Source organism: Pelophylax lessonae (assembly GCF_965119305.1).
Source record: "Pelophylax lessonae genome assembly, chromosome: 9".
Lineage (NCBI taxonomy): Eukaryota > Metazoa > Chordata > Amphibia > Anura > Ranidae > Pelophylax > Pelophylax lessonae.
In genome coordinates this window covers 268,840,864-268,853,822 of record NC_138776.1, presented here as the reverse complement: position 1 = coordinate 268,853,822, position 12,959 = coordinate 268,840,864, and the positions used below count along the sequence as shown (strand labels likewise).

The window sequence follows — 12,959 nt, the reverse complement described above, 5'->3', positions numbered from 1 at the left end:
GCTTCTGAACTCTGGTAACACCAAGGACATTGAATGCAAGTATTCTTACTTCTCAAGTCTACCGTATTTTTCTAATTGCTGAATTGTGTCTCTATTTCTTTGAAACACTTTTTTCTGTAAATATTTTATTTGCACCAATTTTAACCTTTTTATTATTAAACTTTATTTTGAAAAGTGTTAATCTTGTCCCTAAGCTCTTAATGCAAACTAACAAATAACCTGTCTCTTGAAGAGCGCTACTGTATAGAATAAATCCTCTGAACATTCCTGTCTGTGGTGACAGTGAGTGTTACAGATAATTATTCTAAAGTCATAATTGGTATTTCTAAAATTACGAGCGTCCTCTGGGCTCATAACGTAGAGGTGGTGGCAGTGAAAGGGTTAATTGCTTAATTAGCCCGGTGACAATCACTCTCAGCCTGCTGGCATCTAGATTGTGGTCCCGCAAGCTGGAAAATCTTTGTGCAGGGTGCAGCTGAGAGTGGCATTGTTACACAAGTGATGGCAGGGTGTGAGATTGGCTGGTCCTTGGTCACGCGTTAGTGAGAAGGGCAGGGATCTGATACCCGCCACCGTCACAGTTGTCTTTGCCAGGACACATCATATTCCTTTGATCTCCGTGTACTCCGGAGACTTTACTGATCATATTTTAGGATAAATATCTGAGATGGGATCATTAGGGAAAAAAAGAATTCAGGACACTTACTACAAATTACATTTTTTCCTATTTCTTCTTATTTAAATATTATAAAAAAAAAAAACATATATATTCCAATCCTCCTTAAATAATCCCCCCATCCCACACCACTAATAAATGTAGTATAATTCATTTTTCAGGAGTGTGTTGTGCTCTTGCTCCTCATTCCAGCATCCTGGTTTTGGCTGTGATGCGTTCTTTCTGTCTGTCCACCTGCAAGGTGATTGATGTGGTCATCCTCTGGGTGGAGAACAAACCTGATTTAAGCCAGCCAAGCCTGCAGTCTCGTTCTTGTAATATTGCGTTTGTAACACGTGCTCCAAGCTCTCTGTTTGTCTGCCCGGCTCTGCTGTTTGGATTCCCTCGTTGATGACTTAGGTTCGGATATCGACTACTCTCTGAACTCTGCCTGCCTTTTGACTGTGGATTTGACCCTGACTATTCTGAACATTGTCTGCCTTGTACCTGTACTGTTGTTGACCCACTTTGCCTATCTGCCAACCGCAAATACCTGTTTGCTTTGCTCAGTTCATGCCTGCAATGGCGTAGTAGCCAGGCACTATAGCATTGTGTATAAGTCCTGGGGGCAACTAATTACCAGTAGGCCTGCTTGCCTTATGGGAAAGGGGGCTGCTATAGGTGAAGAACATAGAAGCCAGCTATAGTGTCTGACCACCTGCGTTAGGGGTAAGCGTGACATTGTTAGTATAGATGTAGTAATTCTACAATAGACTGATGAGGTGAGAAGGTCATTGGTGGAGAAGGTGACATCTTCTAAATGAAGGAAAGGTTTCGGCCCTGTATGTGGAGGAATGTTCCGAGCCTGAAGGGGTTCATCTACATTTTCACACTATATATGGCTGGGGAGCACACGTCTTTCTATAAGTGGGTTCTTTATTTAAGTGGGCGCACTTCAGCTCTGCACTTCAGCGATTGCACAAAGCGAGAATACACGGCAAACTACAAAAACACCAAACAGACTGCAGGTGACCTTGTTTCCACACTCAGCTCTCCTTCCTCTCTGTAACATGAGCTTTCCACCAATCATTCTGAAGGTTGTGTCCTCTCTCTTTAATCTCTCTTTCCCTCACCCCTCTTCTCCACCCCACAGCCTGTATATATCACCCTCACTTCTGTCCTCTCCCTATTACTGCACTCACCAACTCCTGCTAATTCTAAACCCGCATGCTAATAAAACCTCCAGAACCATGAGGCACGTCCCTTCATATAAATTGCAATCCCATATTACCTCCCTCACCCTTCTGCTTCTCCCAACCTCTAGAGATTAATTTCCAAACCCTGGGCCTCCATTGTTTACCTGTGCCCAAATCTCCCATCACCCCATGTCCTCTGACAACAGCGGCAATCCACACAATTTAGTTTCTAACCCTCTTCTTCTTGAAACCAGCCTCCCCTTCTCTTGCACCCTCTGGAATGCCTGCTCTGTCTGTAACAAACTAGGTCCCGTCCATGACCTCTTTATCACGAACTACTTGCCGTTACTAAAACCTGGCTTCATGAATCCAACACTGCTGCTCCTGCTTCCCTCTCCCCTGATGGCCTTCTCTGCACTCACTCTCCCCAATCACTTCAAACATAAGATTGATACAATTCGAGATGAGAGAGATCTCCGCTGTACAGATATCCCCCCCCCCCCACTTATCACTCTATGTCCACAGGTACAATCAACACTTCCTTTATTCTACCCTGCTACTATAGATGAGGTTGCTAAAAAAAATATTTAACGCCCACTTACCCACCTCTCCCCTGGACCCAATTCCCTCCCAAATACTACAGTCACCTTCTGGCTCTATCCTACACTCTCTAACTCACATTTGCGCCATTTTCCCCAAGTCTCTAAAACTTGCACTACCCCATCCCCAAACTTAAAAAGCCTTTCTTGGACCCAACCAATCTACATTGGACTGAGCGACCATCTCACTGAAAATAACCCCTTCAATCTGGATTTCACCCTCAACACTGCTAACAGCTAAATCCAATAGACACTATTCGATACTCTTACTTCTGGACCTCCCTGCTGCCTTTGACACAGTGGACCACCCCCTCCTTCTCAAAAAAACTCCTCGCCTTTGGTTTTTGGACTGTGCTCTTCACTGGTTCTTATCCTACCTATCCCACCACACCTTCAGCATCACAACTTTACTTCCTCCTCTATCTACACCTCCTCCCTGGGCCAGCAGATAGACTCCCATGACTTTCAATACCATTTCTAAGCTGAAGACGCCCTAATCTATGTCTCTACCCCTCAGCTCACTCTTTCTTCACTTTTTTGTCATCAGGTCATTCCACACGGTTATTACCAGGGCTTTTTTTCAGTGGAAAACGAGGGGGAAAGCAGTTCCGGCACCTCCAGAACTGAATGTATGTAATGGCAAGGGGTGCTGGGGTGTGCTGGAGGGTCTATTGATGCTGGCTAACAGGGAATCTATTGCTGCAGATAATGGGGGTCTATTGTTGCTGGGGAGGTCTTCTGTTGCTCATAGGGATTTATTGTTGCTGGGGTGGGTCTTTCGCTGCTGGTGGGTCAGTTGTTGCTGGGAGGGATTTATTGTTAAGGGAGGGGTCTTTGTTGCTGGCTGCTGGAGGGTCTATTGATGCTGGCTACTGGGGAATCTAGTATTGCTGGAGGGGATCTATTTGTTGCTGGAGGGGATCTATTTGCGCATAGGGTCTATTGTTGCTGGGGAAGTCTGTTGTTGCTGGTGGGGTATCATGTTGCAGGGAATCAATCATTGCTGGGAGGGATCTACTGTTGAGGGAGGGGCCTAATGCTGCTGGAGAGTCTATTGATGCTGGATGTTGGAAGTCCATTGTTGCAGGGGTGTATCTATTGTCGCTGGGGTGTCCATTGTTTATAGATCTATTATATTGCCTTTCTTGTTATCGTTAATTCTCTAAAAGGGGTGGTACTGGGAGGTGAGTAGGAGGTGAAACCAAGGAATGCTGCTCTGGGATGGGTAGGGGACAGAGTTAAGGGGTGACTCAGAAGGGAGGAGTTCCTGCACCTATTCTCTGAGAAAAAAAGCCCTGGTTATTACCTTTTATATCCTTTGACCCTCTCTCTTAGGTTGCAAGGTCTAACAAGCTAGGCCCTCGGATTCCACCTGTATTATATTATAATGTATTTTACCTGTACTGTCTGTCCTCAAGTTGAAAAAGCGCTTGGCACAACATAAATCCTGTATAATAATAAAAATAATAATATATGTTTGTATCATCATCTGCTGGAGATAAAAGACGTCACAGTGACTGTGGAGGAAGAGGACGGACATGACGGGGGGGGGGGGGGGTTTCTGGGTGTAAATAGAAAATAATTACCTTCTCTTCTGCTAATTTCAGCAACGTCACCCTTATACGTTGTACCTCAGGAACTTCCTGATTGTACCTGACATCACTTCCTGTCTGTAGCCGACATCACTTCCTGTCTTCCATAGACACTTCCTGTCTGGGTACAAGTGAGATTACCACCTTGTGGAGCTCAGAGGTTCTTAGAAACATCTCGTAGTATGCATGCAGTTCTTAGAAACATCTCATAGTATGATCACGGCCTTGTGCTGTGTGTGTATGTACTGTATATCCTTATAGATTAGGGTGACCAGATGTCCCCGGTTTACGGGGACAGTCCCCGGACTAAGGACACTGTCCCCGGACCAAGTCTGTCCCCGGATTCAGAGCCAGATAAACGTAGACAAGCAGGCTGAGAAACAGCCTGGTCTTCCCAGAGCCCTGTGTATTATGTATTCCTGTGCCCAGCGCTCTGTGTATTATGTAGTCCTGTACCTAGCGCCGTGTATTATGTAGTCCTGTGCCCAGCCCTCTGTGTATTATGCAGTCCTGTGCAATTTGCCAAAAAAAAAAATATGTCCCCCGGATTTCATTTTAAAAATCTGGTCACCTTATTATAGATTTGTAGTGCTCCCCCCACAGGAGCCACTGATGATAACTGGTTCTTTCCCAAACAGTACAGAGGCCACCAGTCACCAAAGTAACAGTCCATTCACTCCGGCTCCATGAAACAGTCTAGGGTTTGTCTTTTTGTAATGTATTGCTTGTAGAAAAGAACAGGAATTGGGGAATGGGATACTCCAAAACAGCTAGTATTATTAATGAGAGGATAGTCTAAAACAGGGGTCTCGAACTGGCAGCCCTCCAGCCGTTGCATTACTTGCGGAAGTCCCATGATGCCTCTGCCTATGGGAGTCATGCTTGTAACTGTCAGCCTTGCAATGCCTAATGGGAGTTGTAGTTCTGCAACAGCTGGACGGCCACCAGTTTGAAACCCCTGGTCTAAACCCTCACAGCTGGGGACCATGAGGTATCTTTCTGAAAACTCTGAAAACTCTTAGAGCCTTACAGCTAGGGTTGCCACACCATTTCTATAAACCCAAACACATATGAATTACACAGGTTCTGGGGCTAATTTAATGCAGATAAGGCACCAAGTGAGTTTAATTAGCAACTTAATCAGCCACAGAACCTGTGTAATTCATATGTGTTTGGGTTTAAAGTAGGGATAGACCGATTTGTTTTTTTCAGGGCCGATACCGATATTTTGGTCACAACGGTATCGGCTGATATGGGCCTATATTTTGTACGTTTAAAGTTTTGAAAAATAAAGACAATTTTTGACACAAATCTGGTATTGAACATGTTAATTTTTGTTTAATGCTTAATGGCTGGCTTGCTGGCACCCTGTGGTGGGTGACTGGCTTGCTGGCACCCTGTGGTGGATAGCTGACTGGCTGGCACCCTGTGGTGGGTGGCTGGCTGGCTGGCACTCTGTGGTGGGTTGCTGGCTGTCTGTCACCCTGTGGTGGGTGGGTGGCTGGCTGGCACCCTGTGGTGGATGGCTGGCTGGCTGGCTGGCACCCTGTGGTAGATGGCTGGCTGGCTGGCACCCTGTGGTGGGTAGGCTGTCTGGCACACTGTGGTGGGTGGGTGGGTGTTTGGCTGTCTGGCACCCTGTGGTGAGTAGCTGGCTGGCTGGCACCCTGTGGTGGGTGGCTGACTGGCACCCTGTGGTAAGTGGGTGGCTTGCTGGTACAGGGCCTGTGGCCGGCTGGCTGATACAGTGCCTGTGGCTGGCTGGTACAGGGCCTATGGGTGGCTGGCGGTCTGTAACCCTGTGGTGGGTGGCTGGCTGTGTGGCACCCTGTGGTGGGTAGCTGGCTAACCGGCACCCTGTGGTGGGTGGGTGGCTGGCACAGGGGCTGTGGGTGGCTGGCTGGTACAGAACCTGTGGGTGGCTGGCTGTCTGGTACAGGGCCTGTGGGTGTGGGTGGCTGGCTGGAACCGGGCTACTGTGGGTTTGTGTATGGCAGTGATACACTCCCGCGAGACTAGTCCCGACTCCAGACGAGGCTGTCCAAGGCGAGGGAGGCGGCTTAAGAAGGCAGAATGACGTCACAAAAATATCGGCAATATCGGCCAGTTCCAGGGCCGACAACGATATATCGGGGAAAGTGTATATTGGCCACCGATATATCGGCCTTGCCGATAATCGGTCTATCCCTAGTTTAAAGGGATAAGGTGGCAACCCTACTCCCAGATGGGGACCATGAGGCAAGTCTCTTTGTGTCTTCCGGTTAACCTGCCCAACGGCACAGTTATTGGCATCCAGTGCAATCTTAGGAACACCGCACAGTGCAGGAGGGTGCTATTCTTTTAGCTCACAGATGAGATTCTTGCTAAGCACAGGGGAATGGCCAGTACCTCAAACCCTATGAGAGCAGTCTCAGTCCAAGCAGCCTCTGCCATCTATATCCACAAGGAGCTCACCAGTCACCAGGAATCAGTTCAGGGTCACTAGTTTCAGTTCCCCAGGATGGTTGCCACCTTCCAGATACCTCCCAGTGAGTCAGATAAGAGACTGATTTGCTCAGGTGAAGTCCTGCAGCTAACTTAAGATCACTCCCAGTTCTTAGCTCTGCCACAAGTGAGACCTCACAGAACAGCAGCACAATCCACAGGTTTGCATCAGAGGGACCGCAGCTCCCCTCCCTGCCTTGACAAACTCTCCAAGGCTCCAGACTATTTATCAGTTTCCCAGCCACCATCTGGGCACACCTCCCCAGGGATTGGCTAGGCCTTGATCAATATACAGGCTGGTTATTTGAATTTTCACTACCTATGCTCTGAAAAACTTCTCCCAGAGGCAGGGGGGGACGTTCAAATTCCCAACCTGTGACACCCTGAAAAGACCAGAGCAAACAATCCCTGCTAACTTGATTACAGGAACCAAAAACTAAATTTACTTAGCAGCCTAACTAGGAGGTTGCTACATATGAACGCATGTAAATTCCCTTGGGAAACTCTGGAAACACTCGGTTTTGAGGGTTCTCTTCTGAGTATCCCGGCATTCGAGGAAAGTCTTCCAGGATCACCCAGAGACTCCCAAGTAAAATGAATACCTGGCCAGTAACAGCACTTCCTATCCCTATAAACATTGCCAGCAGATTGTGGCTTAGTGGTTAGCACATCTGCCTTGCAGCACTGGGATTGTCGGTTTGAAACCCAGCCAGGACACTATCTGCATGGAATTTGCATGTTCTCCCATTGCTTGCATTAGTTTGCCCCCACACTTCAAAGACATTCTGGTCAGTTAACTGGCTCCTGACTGAATTGGCATTCTTATGTATGGATGTGAGAAATGGACCTTGGATGGCAAGCTCCTTGAGGACAGGGACTGATATGAATGTAGAATATGTGAAGTGCTGAGAAAATTGACGGCATACACTTAAATGCCTGAAATAAATAATACTATTTTACTGGGCAGCATTTCCGTTACAAGCTTCAACTGGAGCTGCCCCCAAAAGGTTGGGTCATTTACATGATGATTTGTGCCCAGAGAAATCTTCTAAGGAGGCATTTATGTGGAAGGATCTGCCTATAGACTGCTCCTCTCAGTAAGAGTGCCCTTGGCATTGGTTGCACCCTGGACCTTTCCTGTGACTGGCTCCACATTGGTGGTGGGTCAGGAAAAGGGCAGAGGGAGCCAGTGCCTTAGTGAGACAAAAGTGGTTATTGATGGATCACAGTCCAATCTACTAACTTTTCTTCTGTCTCTCTTCTTTGTCTGTGCTTAGCCAGTGCCAACTGTCACTTATTAACGGCCCACCTTCAGAGCCTCTCAGCGTAGGCTGTCCAGCCAGCCATGATACCCAGGCTCAACCCCAATCCTCTGTCAAGACCATACACAAGATATCCCACTCAGCTCTCAAGCCTAGATCCAGCTACTCCACCATGCCATCTAGCCCAGAGTCAACTAGCCCACACAGCTGTCAAGCCTATACCCAGATAGCCCACTCAACTGTCAAACTCAGACTATGCTAGCCCACCTAGCTGTCATGTTCTGACCAGCTAGTCCACCCAGCTGTCAAGCAAAGACAAAGCTAGCCCATTCAACTGTCAAGCCCAGACTCAGCTAGCCATATCCGCTGTAAAGCCCAGGTCCAGATAGCCCATTCAACTGTCAATCCCAGGCTCAGCTAACCCTCCCAGCTGTCAAACATAATCTTAGTTAGCCCACTCAGTTGTCAAGCTCAAATCCAGCTAGCCAAAATAGCTGTTAGGCTCAAAGCCAGCTAGCCCATCCAACTGTCAAGCTTAGACCCAGCAAGCCCACCCAGCTGTCAAGGCTAGGCTTAGTTAGCTCACCTAGTTGTCAAGCTCAGGCCAAGCTAACCCACTCAGGTTTCAAACCCAGCTAGCCCACTAAACTGCCAAGCTCAGTCCAAGCTAGACCACCCAGTTGTCAAGCCCAGGGCCAGCTAGCCCACCTAGCTGTCAAGTTCTCACCCAGCAAGCCCATCTATCTGCGCAGTCCAGTCCTAGCTAGCCCACTGTTCAGTCCAGGCCCAACTAGTTCATTCAGTTCTCACGCTCAGGTTCAGTTAGCCCACTCAAAAGTCAAGACCAGGCCTTGGCAAGCAATTGCCTGCCATTCTTTTAGCATACCATTAACACTTAGCTAAGATCACTTCCTAATAAAGTTGTATACTGGAATCATATCCTGCCTTAAATGCCTCTTTTCTGGGGTAATATCTGTAATCTATAATCCTCATAGCTGAGGTTCTTCAACCCTCCTTTTTAGTGGCTAACAGCAGGGGTCTGGTTTGTCCCTGTTCACCGTTTCAGGTCTGATTTTGGTCCAAATTTTTGGCTGAGTTCGGACCTGAAACGGACCAGAAGACACACTGGACTCCTGTGCAATTCGCTCTGCAGCCGATCTGGAGCTATGCGAACCGGCTCCATTGAGAGCCAGTCACAGGCTCCTGACATGCGAATTGGATGCGGGGAAACCCACATCCTATTCGCATAAGCGTAAACCCAGCCTAAAGGCAGGCGTCTCAATACTTTTGGTAATATAGTGTATATACAGTACATACACACACAGCACGTGGCCGTGTTCACACTACGAGGCGTTTCTTAGGCCTGCAGTTCCTCTGATCTCCAGCAGGTGGTGATCTCACTTCTACCCAGACAGGAAGACTCTATGGAAGACAGGAAGTCTCTATTGAAAACTGACAGGAACTGATGCCAGGTACAATCAGGAATCTTGTTGTGATACAGATAGAGGAGACGTTGCTGGAAGTGGCAGCAGAGGAGGTAATAAGATCTTATTTTCTATTTACCCCCAGTAACCCCCCCATCATGTCCGTCCTCTTCCTCCATAGTCATTGTGACCTCTTTTATCTCCAGTAGATGATGATACACACGTATATATTGTGGGAACCTAGAACCCCTTCAGGGTCAGAACATTCCTCCACTTACGAGGCCGTAACATTCTCTTTATATTCTCTTTATATTGGAGATGTGTCACCTTTCCCACCAATCACCTTCTCACCTCACCTCATCAGTCTATACTAATGGGTTATACCACTTTTATTAGAGGGGGGATTGGAATATTTATGTCTTTATTTTATAAGATTGAAATTGGAAGAAAGAGGGAAAAATATCTTTTGTAGTAAATGTCCTGAAAACAAATTTTTCAATAATGATCCGAGTCTCAGATATTCATCCTAAAATGTGATCAGTAAAGTCTCTGGAGTACACGGAGATCACAGGAATATGATGAGTCCTGGCAAAGCCCAAAGACAATCTTCCTCTTTCAGTTTAGAAGAGGTGGGACGCACCCGGGAGAAATGATTCTGTGTGCACAGAAACCTCACACAGTGCCCCCCACAGCTCCTCCTCCCAATGTCCCTCCAATCAGAGACAGAGAATACTATGACCTCTCAGCTCCTCCTCCCAATGTCCCTCTAATCAGAGTCAGAGAATACTATGACCTCAAAGCTCCTCCTCACAATGTCCCTCCAATCAGAGTCAGAGAATCCTATGACCTCACAGCTCCTCCTCCCAATGTCCCTCCAATCAGAGTCAGAAAATCCTTTGAACTCACACTGACATCACAGCTCCTCCTCCCAAATTTCCTCCAATCAGAGTCAGAGAATCCTATGACATCACACTGACCTCACAACTCCTCCTCTCACAAGTCCCTTTCACAAGCAAAGCAAGACTGTTGCTCCTGCATTGTGTGTAATGATACCAGCATTCCTTGCAACAACCTTTTACCCTACAGAGTGTGTGTGTGTGTGTGGGGGGGGGGGGGGGGGCGGAGTCCTGTGTGGGTAAATTATACCCCAATGGGGTTTTGATAAAATAGAGACCTGATGGGTGAGGTGAGGAGGATTCTGGGAATGTCATTTGATTTTTCTCGTTGTGTTCAAATCTAGAGTTTTCCTCCTGTGAAGTCTGGAGATCATATGACCATCACATTGCCTCCACCTCCCTCCCTGATAGAATTGAGAAATAAAAAGAAGATTTGAGAAGTCTCCAGAGAGATCATCGAGCTGCTGACAGGAGAGGTGAGCGGTGCTGGGAAGGACGTCATGATGGAGAATCAGCCGCCCCTCACATCACCGGGTAAGAGGAGACTTTATTGTAAAGGAGAGAGCAGTACGGAGGATCCACCTAGATCCCCCATCATCTGATAAACACATAGAAACAATGTATTCAGTCAGTGTGTGTGTTTCCTACAGATGGATCCAGTAATGAGAACCCACCAGAGAGATGTCCCCGTCCTCTGTATTCCCGGGATTCCACACAGGAAGGTCACACCATCCCTCACCATCATCAGGTAGATGAGGAACAATCACTGATAGTATCATTAGGATCTGTACATTATCTGCATTGTTACCATTGATGTCATTTTTATTATATATTCAGAGTGGAAACCTGAGAGATGCTAAAGTTGAGGTTAAAGAAGAGATAAAAGAGGAGGATGATGAGGATGGGGTGATGAAGGAGTCAGAGTTTCTAGAAGAACGCAAAGATCTGTATCAGAACACCATGGAGGAGTCACCCAGCTACAGAAACCCACCAGAGAGATGTCCCCATCCTCTGTATTCCCGGGATTCCACACAGGAAGGTCACACCATCCCTCACCATCATCAGGTAGATGAGGAACAACCACTGATAGTTATGATTTAAACACAAGGTTGTTTATTATAATGAATGTTTTATTATATATTCAGAGTGGAAACCTCGGGGATGATAATATTGTTGTTAAAGAAGAGTATAAGGAGGACGATGAGGAGTATGGTTTGAAGGAAGAATTTTCAGAAGGACACAAGAATATGATGGAGCCACCTAATACCAGGAACCCACCAGAGAGATGTCCCCGTCCTCTGTATTCCCGGGATTCCACACAGGAAGGTCACACCATCCCTCAATATTACAAGGTTGGTGGGACGGAGATTATAAAACACAGCCTCATGGAGACGATGTGTGGATTTATGATGTGATGACCCAATAATAAAGCTTATATTTTACAGATGATATTCTCTCTCATTTTCTTGGTTTAGAGTGGAGATCCAATCGATATAGAATTTGAGGTTAAAGCAGAAGAAGAAGAGACGTATGTGAGGGATGATCAGCAGTCTATGGAGGAGGATGGAATAACCGGGACCTTTATAGAGGAGGACACTCCTACAGAGATCAGCACAGGTGGGTCATTAACACTAAATATATTCCTCCACCCATACTGCTCACTGATTGGTCCAGAGTAGGGCGGGGGGATGGGTGATATCAGCCTGTAATCCCCTGGTCACTTTCCTGAGCTGTGTTCCCCGTCATGTATTCCTGTATTTCTCTCGGATAATCTTCCTTCTCTGTGCTGCAGACACAATTTATGTCTCTAGACTGGATTTATGGAGATTCTGGGGTTCAGCTGGCAGCAACATGTTGATTTTACTAGGGATGCACCGAAATGAAAATTCTGGGCCGAAACCGAAAATGACTTTTTCCCCCCAAAAAAATGTAAAATAGGTAGAAGAGGGGCATACACCAAAAACAGGCAGTGACGTACACCTGTCGCTGCCACCCTGTCACAGTATATGTACTGTGACGGGTAGGCAAGAGGTTAATTTAATTACCAATGGTATTTATATTATGCAGCATGAGGGGTTAATGTATTGCCACTGCTGGTCACTGATGAACTCGTGACCGACCAGTGGCAGTTAATTAACCCCTCTGTGCTGCATTAGTGCAACCAATGTCAGTGTTAATTAACACTGGTTGCACTGATACTGGTTGCACTAATGCAGCACAAAGGGGTTAAATAACTGCAACTGGTCGGTCACTAATAGATGAGTGACCAGCAGTGGCAATACATTAACCCCTCATGCTGCATAATACAAATACCAGTGGTAAGCTGCCTCAGCTCTCCCCCCCCCCCCCCCACCCCACACACCTCTCTGCCTCAGCGTCCCCCTCGGCAGTACACCGTCCCTCCCCATCCCAACGATTCAATCTCCTACTCACTCTGCTGAGTGCATCTCGGGTGTACTTCATTCAAAAGTCCCGCCTCTGGCCGGCGGCACGCCTCCCGGTGATGTCACTACTACGATGTGTGTATGAATGCAGGGACATACCAGGCGGGAGGGCGGGCAAGCGGCCGCTAATAGATATAACTATGTGATCCTTCACTTCACTTCCCTGTCAGCGGGACTGTGTGTGAATGACCTGACACCTGGCGGGGGGAGCGGCCGCTAATAACTATAACTATGTGAGCCTTCACTTCCCTGTCAGCGGAGATACATGCCTGACAGGGAAGTGAAGGCTCACATAGTTATAGTTATTAGCGGCCGCTCCCCCCGCCCTCCCGCCCGGTGTCAGGTCAGTTCATTCACACACAGTCCCGCTAACAGGGAAGTGAAAGCTCTCACATAGTTATATCTAT

General features: G+C 47.2%; 2 protein-coding genes across 2 annotated transcripts in view; one reads left to right on the top strand and one right to left on the bottom strand.

The window, feature by feature from the left end:
* The window catches only part of LOC309564022 (uncharacterized protein), a gene marked incomplete at its 5' end in the record, with an annotated part of 50,050 nt that extends 45,152 nt beyond the window's left edge, over positions 1-4,898 (bottom strand). Inside the window, one exon of the mRNA XM_082268646.1 lies at positions 4,884-4,898. Within this exon, the coding sequence (XP_082124772.1) occupies positions 4,884-4,898 (15 nt within the window). The remainder of the gene's footprint in view (positions 1-4,883) is intronic.
* The window catches only part of LOC309564458 (uncharacterized protein), a 1,566,033-nt gene that overhangs the window by 672,186 nt on the left and 880,888 nt on the right, over positions 1-12,959 (top strand). The window lies entirely within an intron of this gene.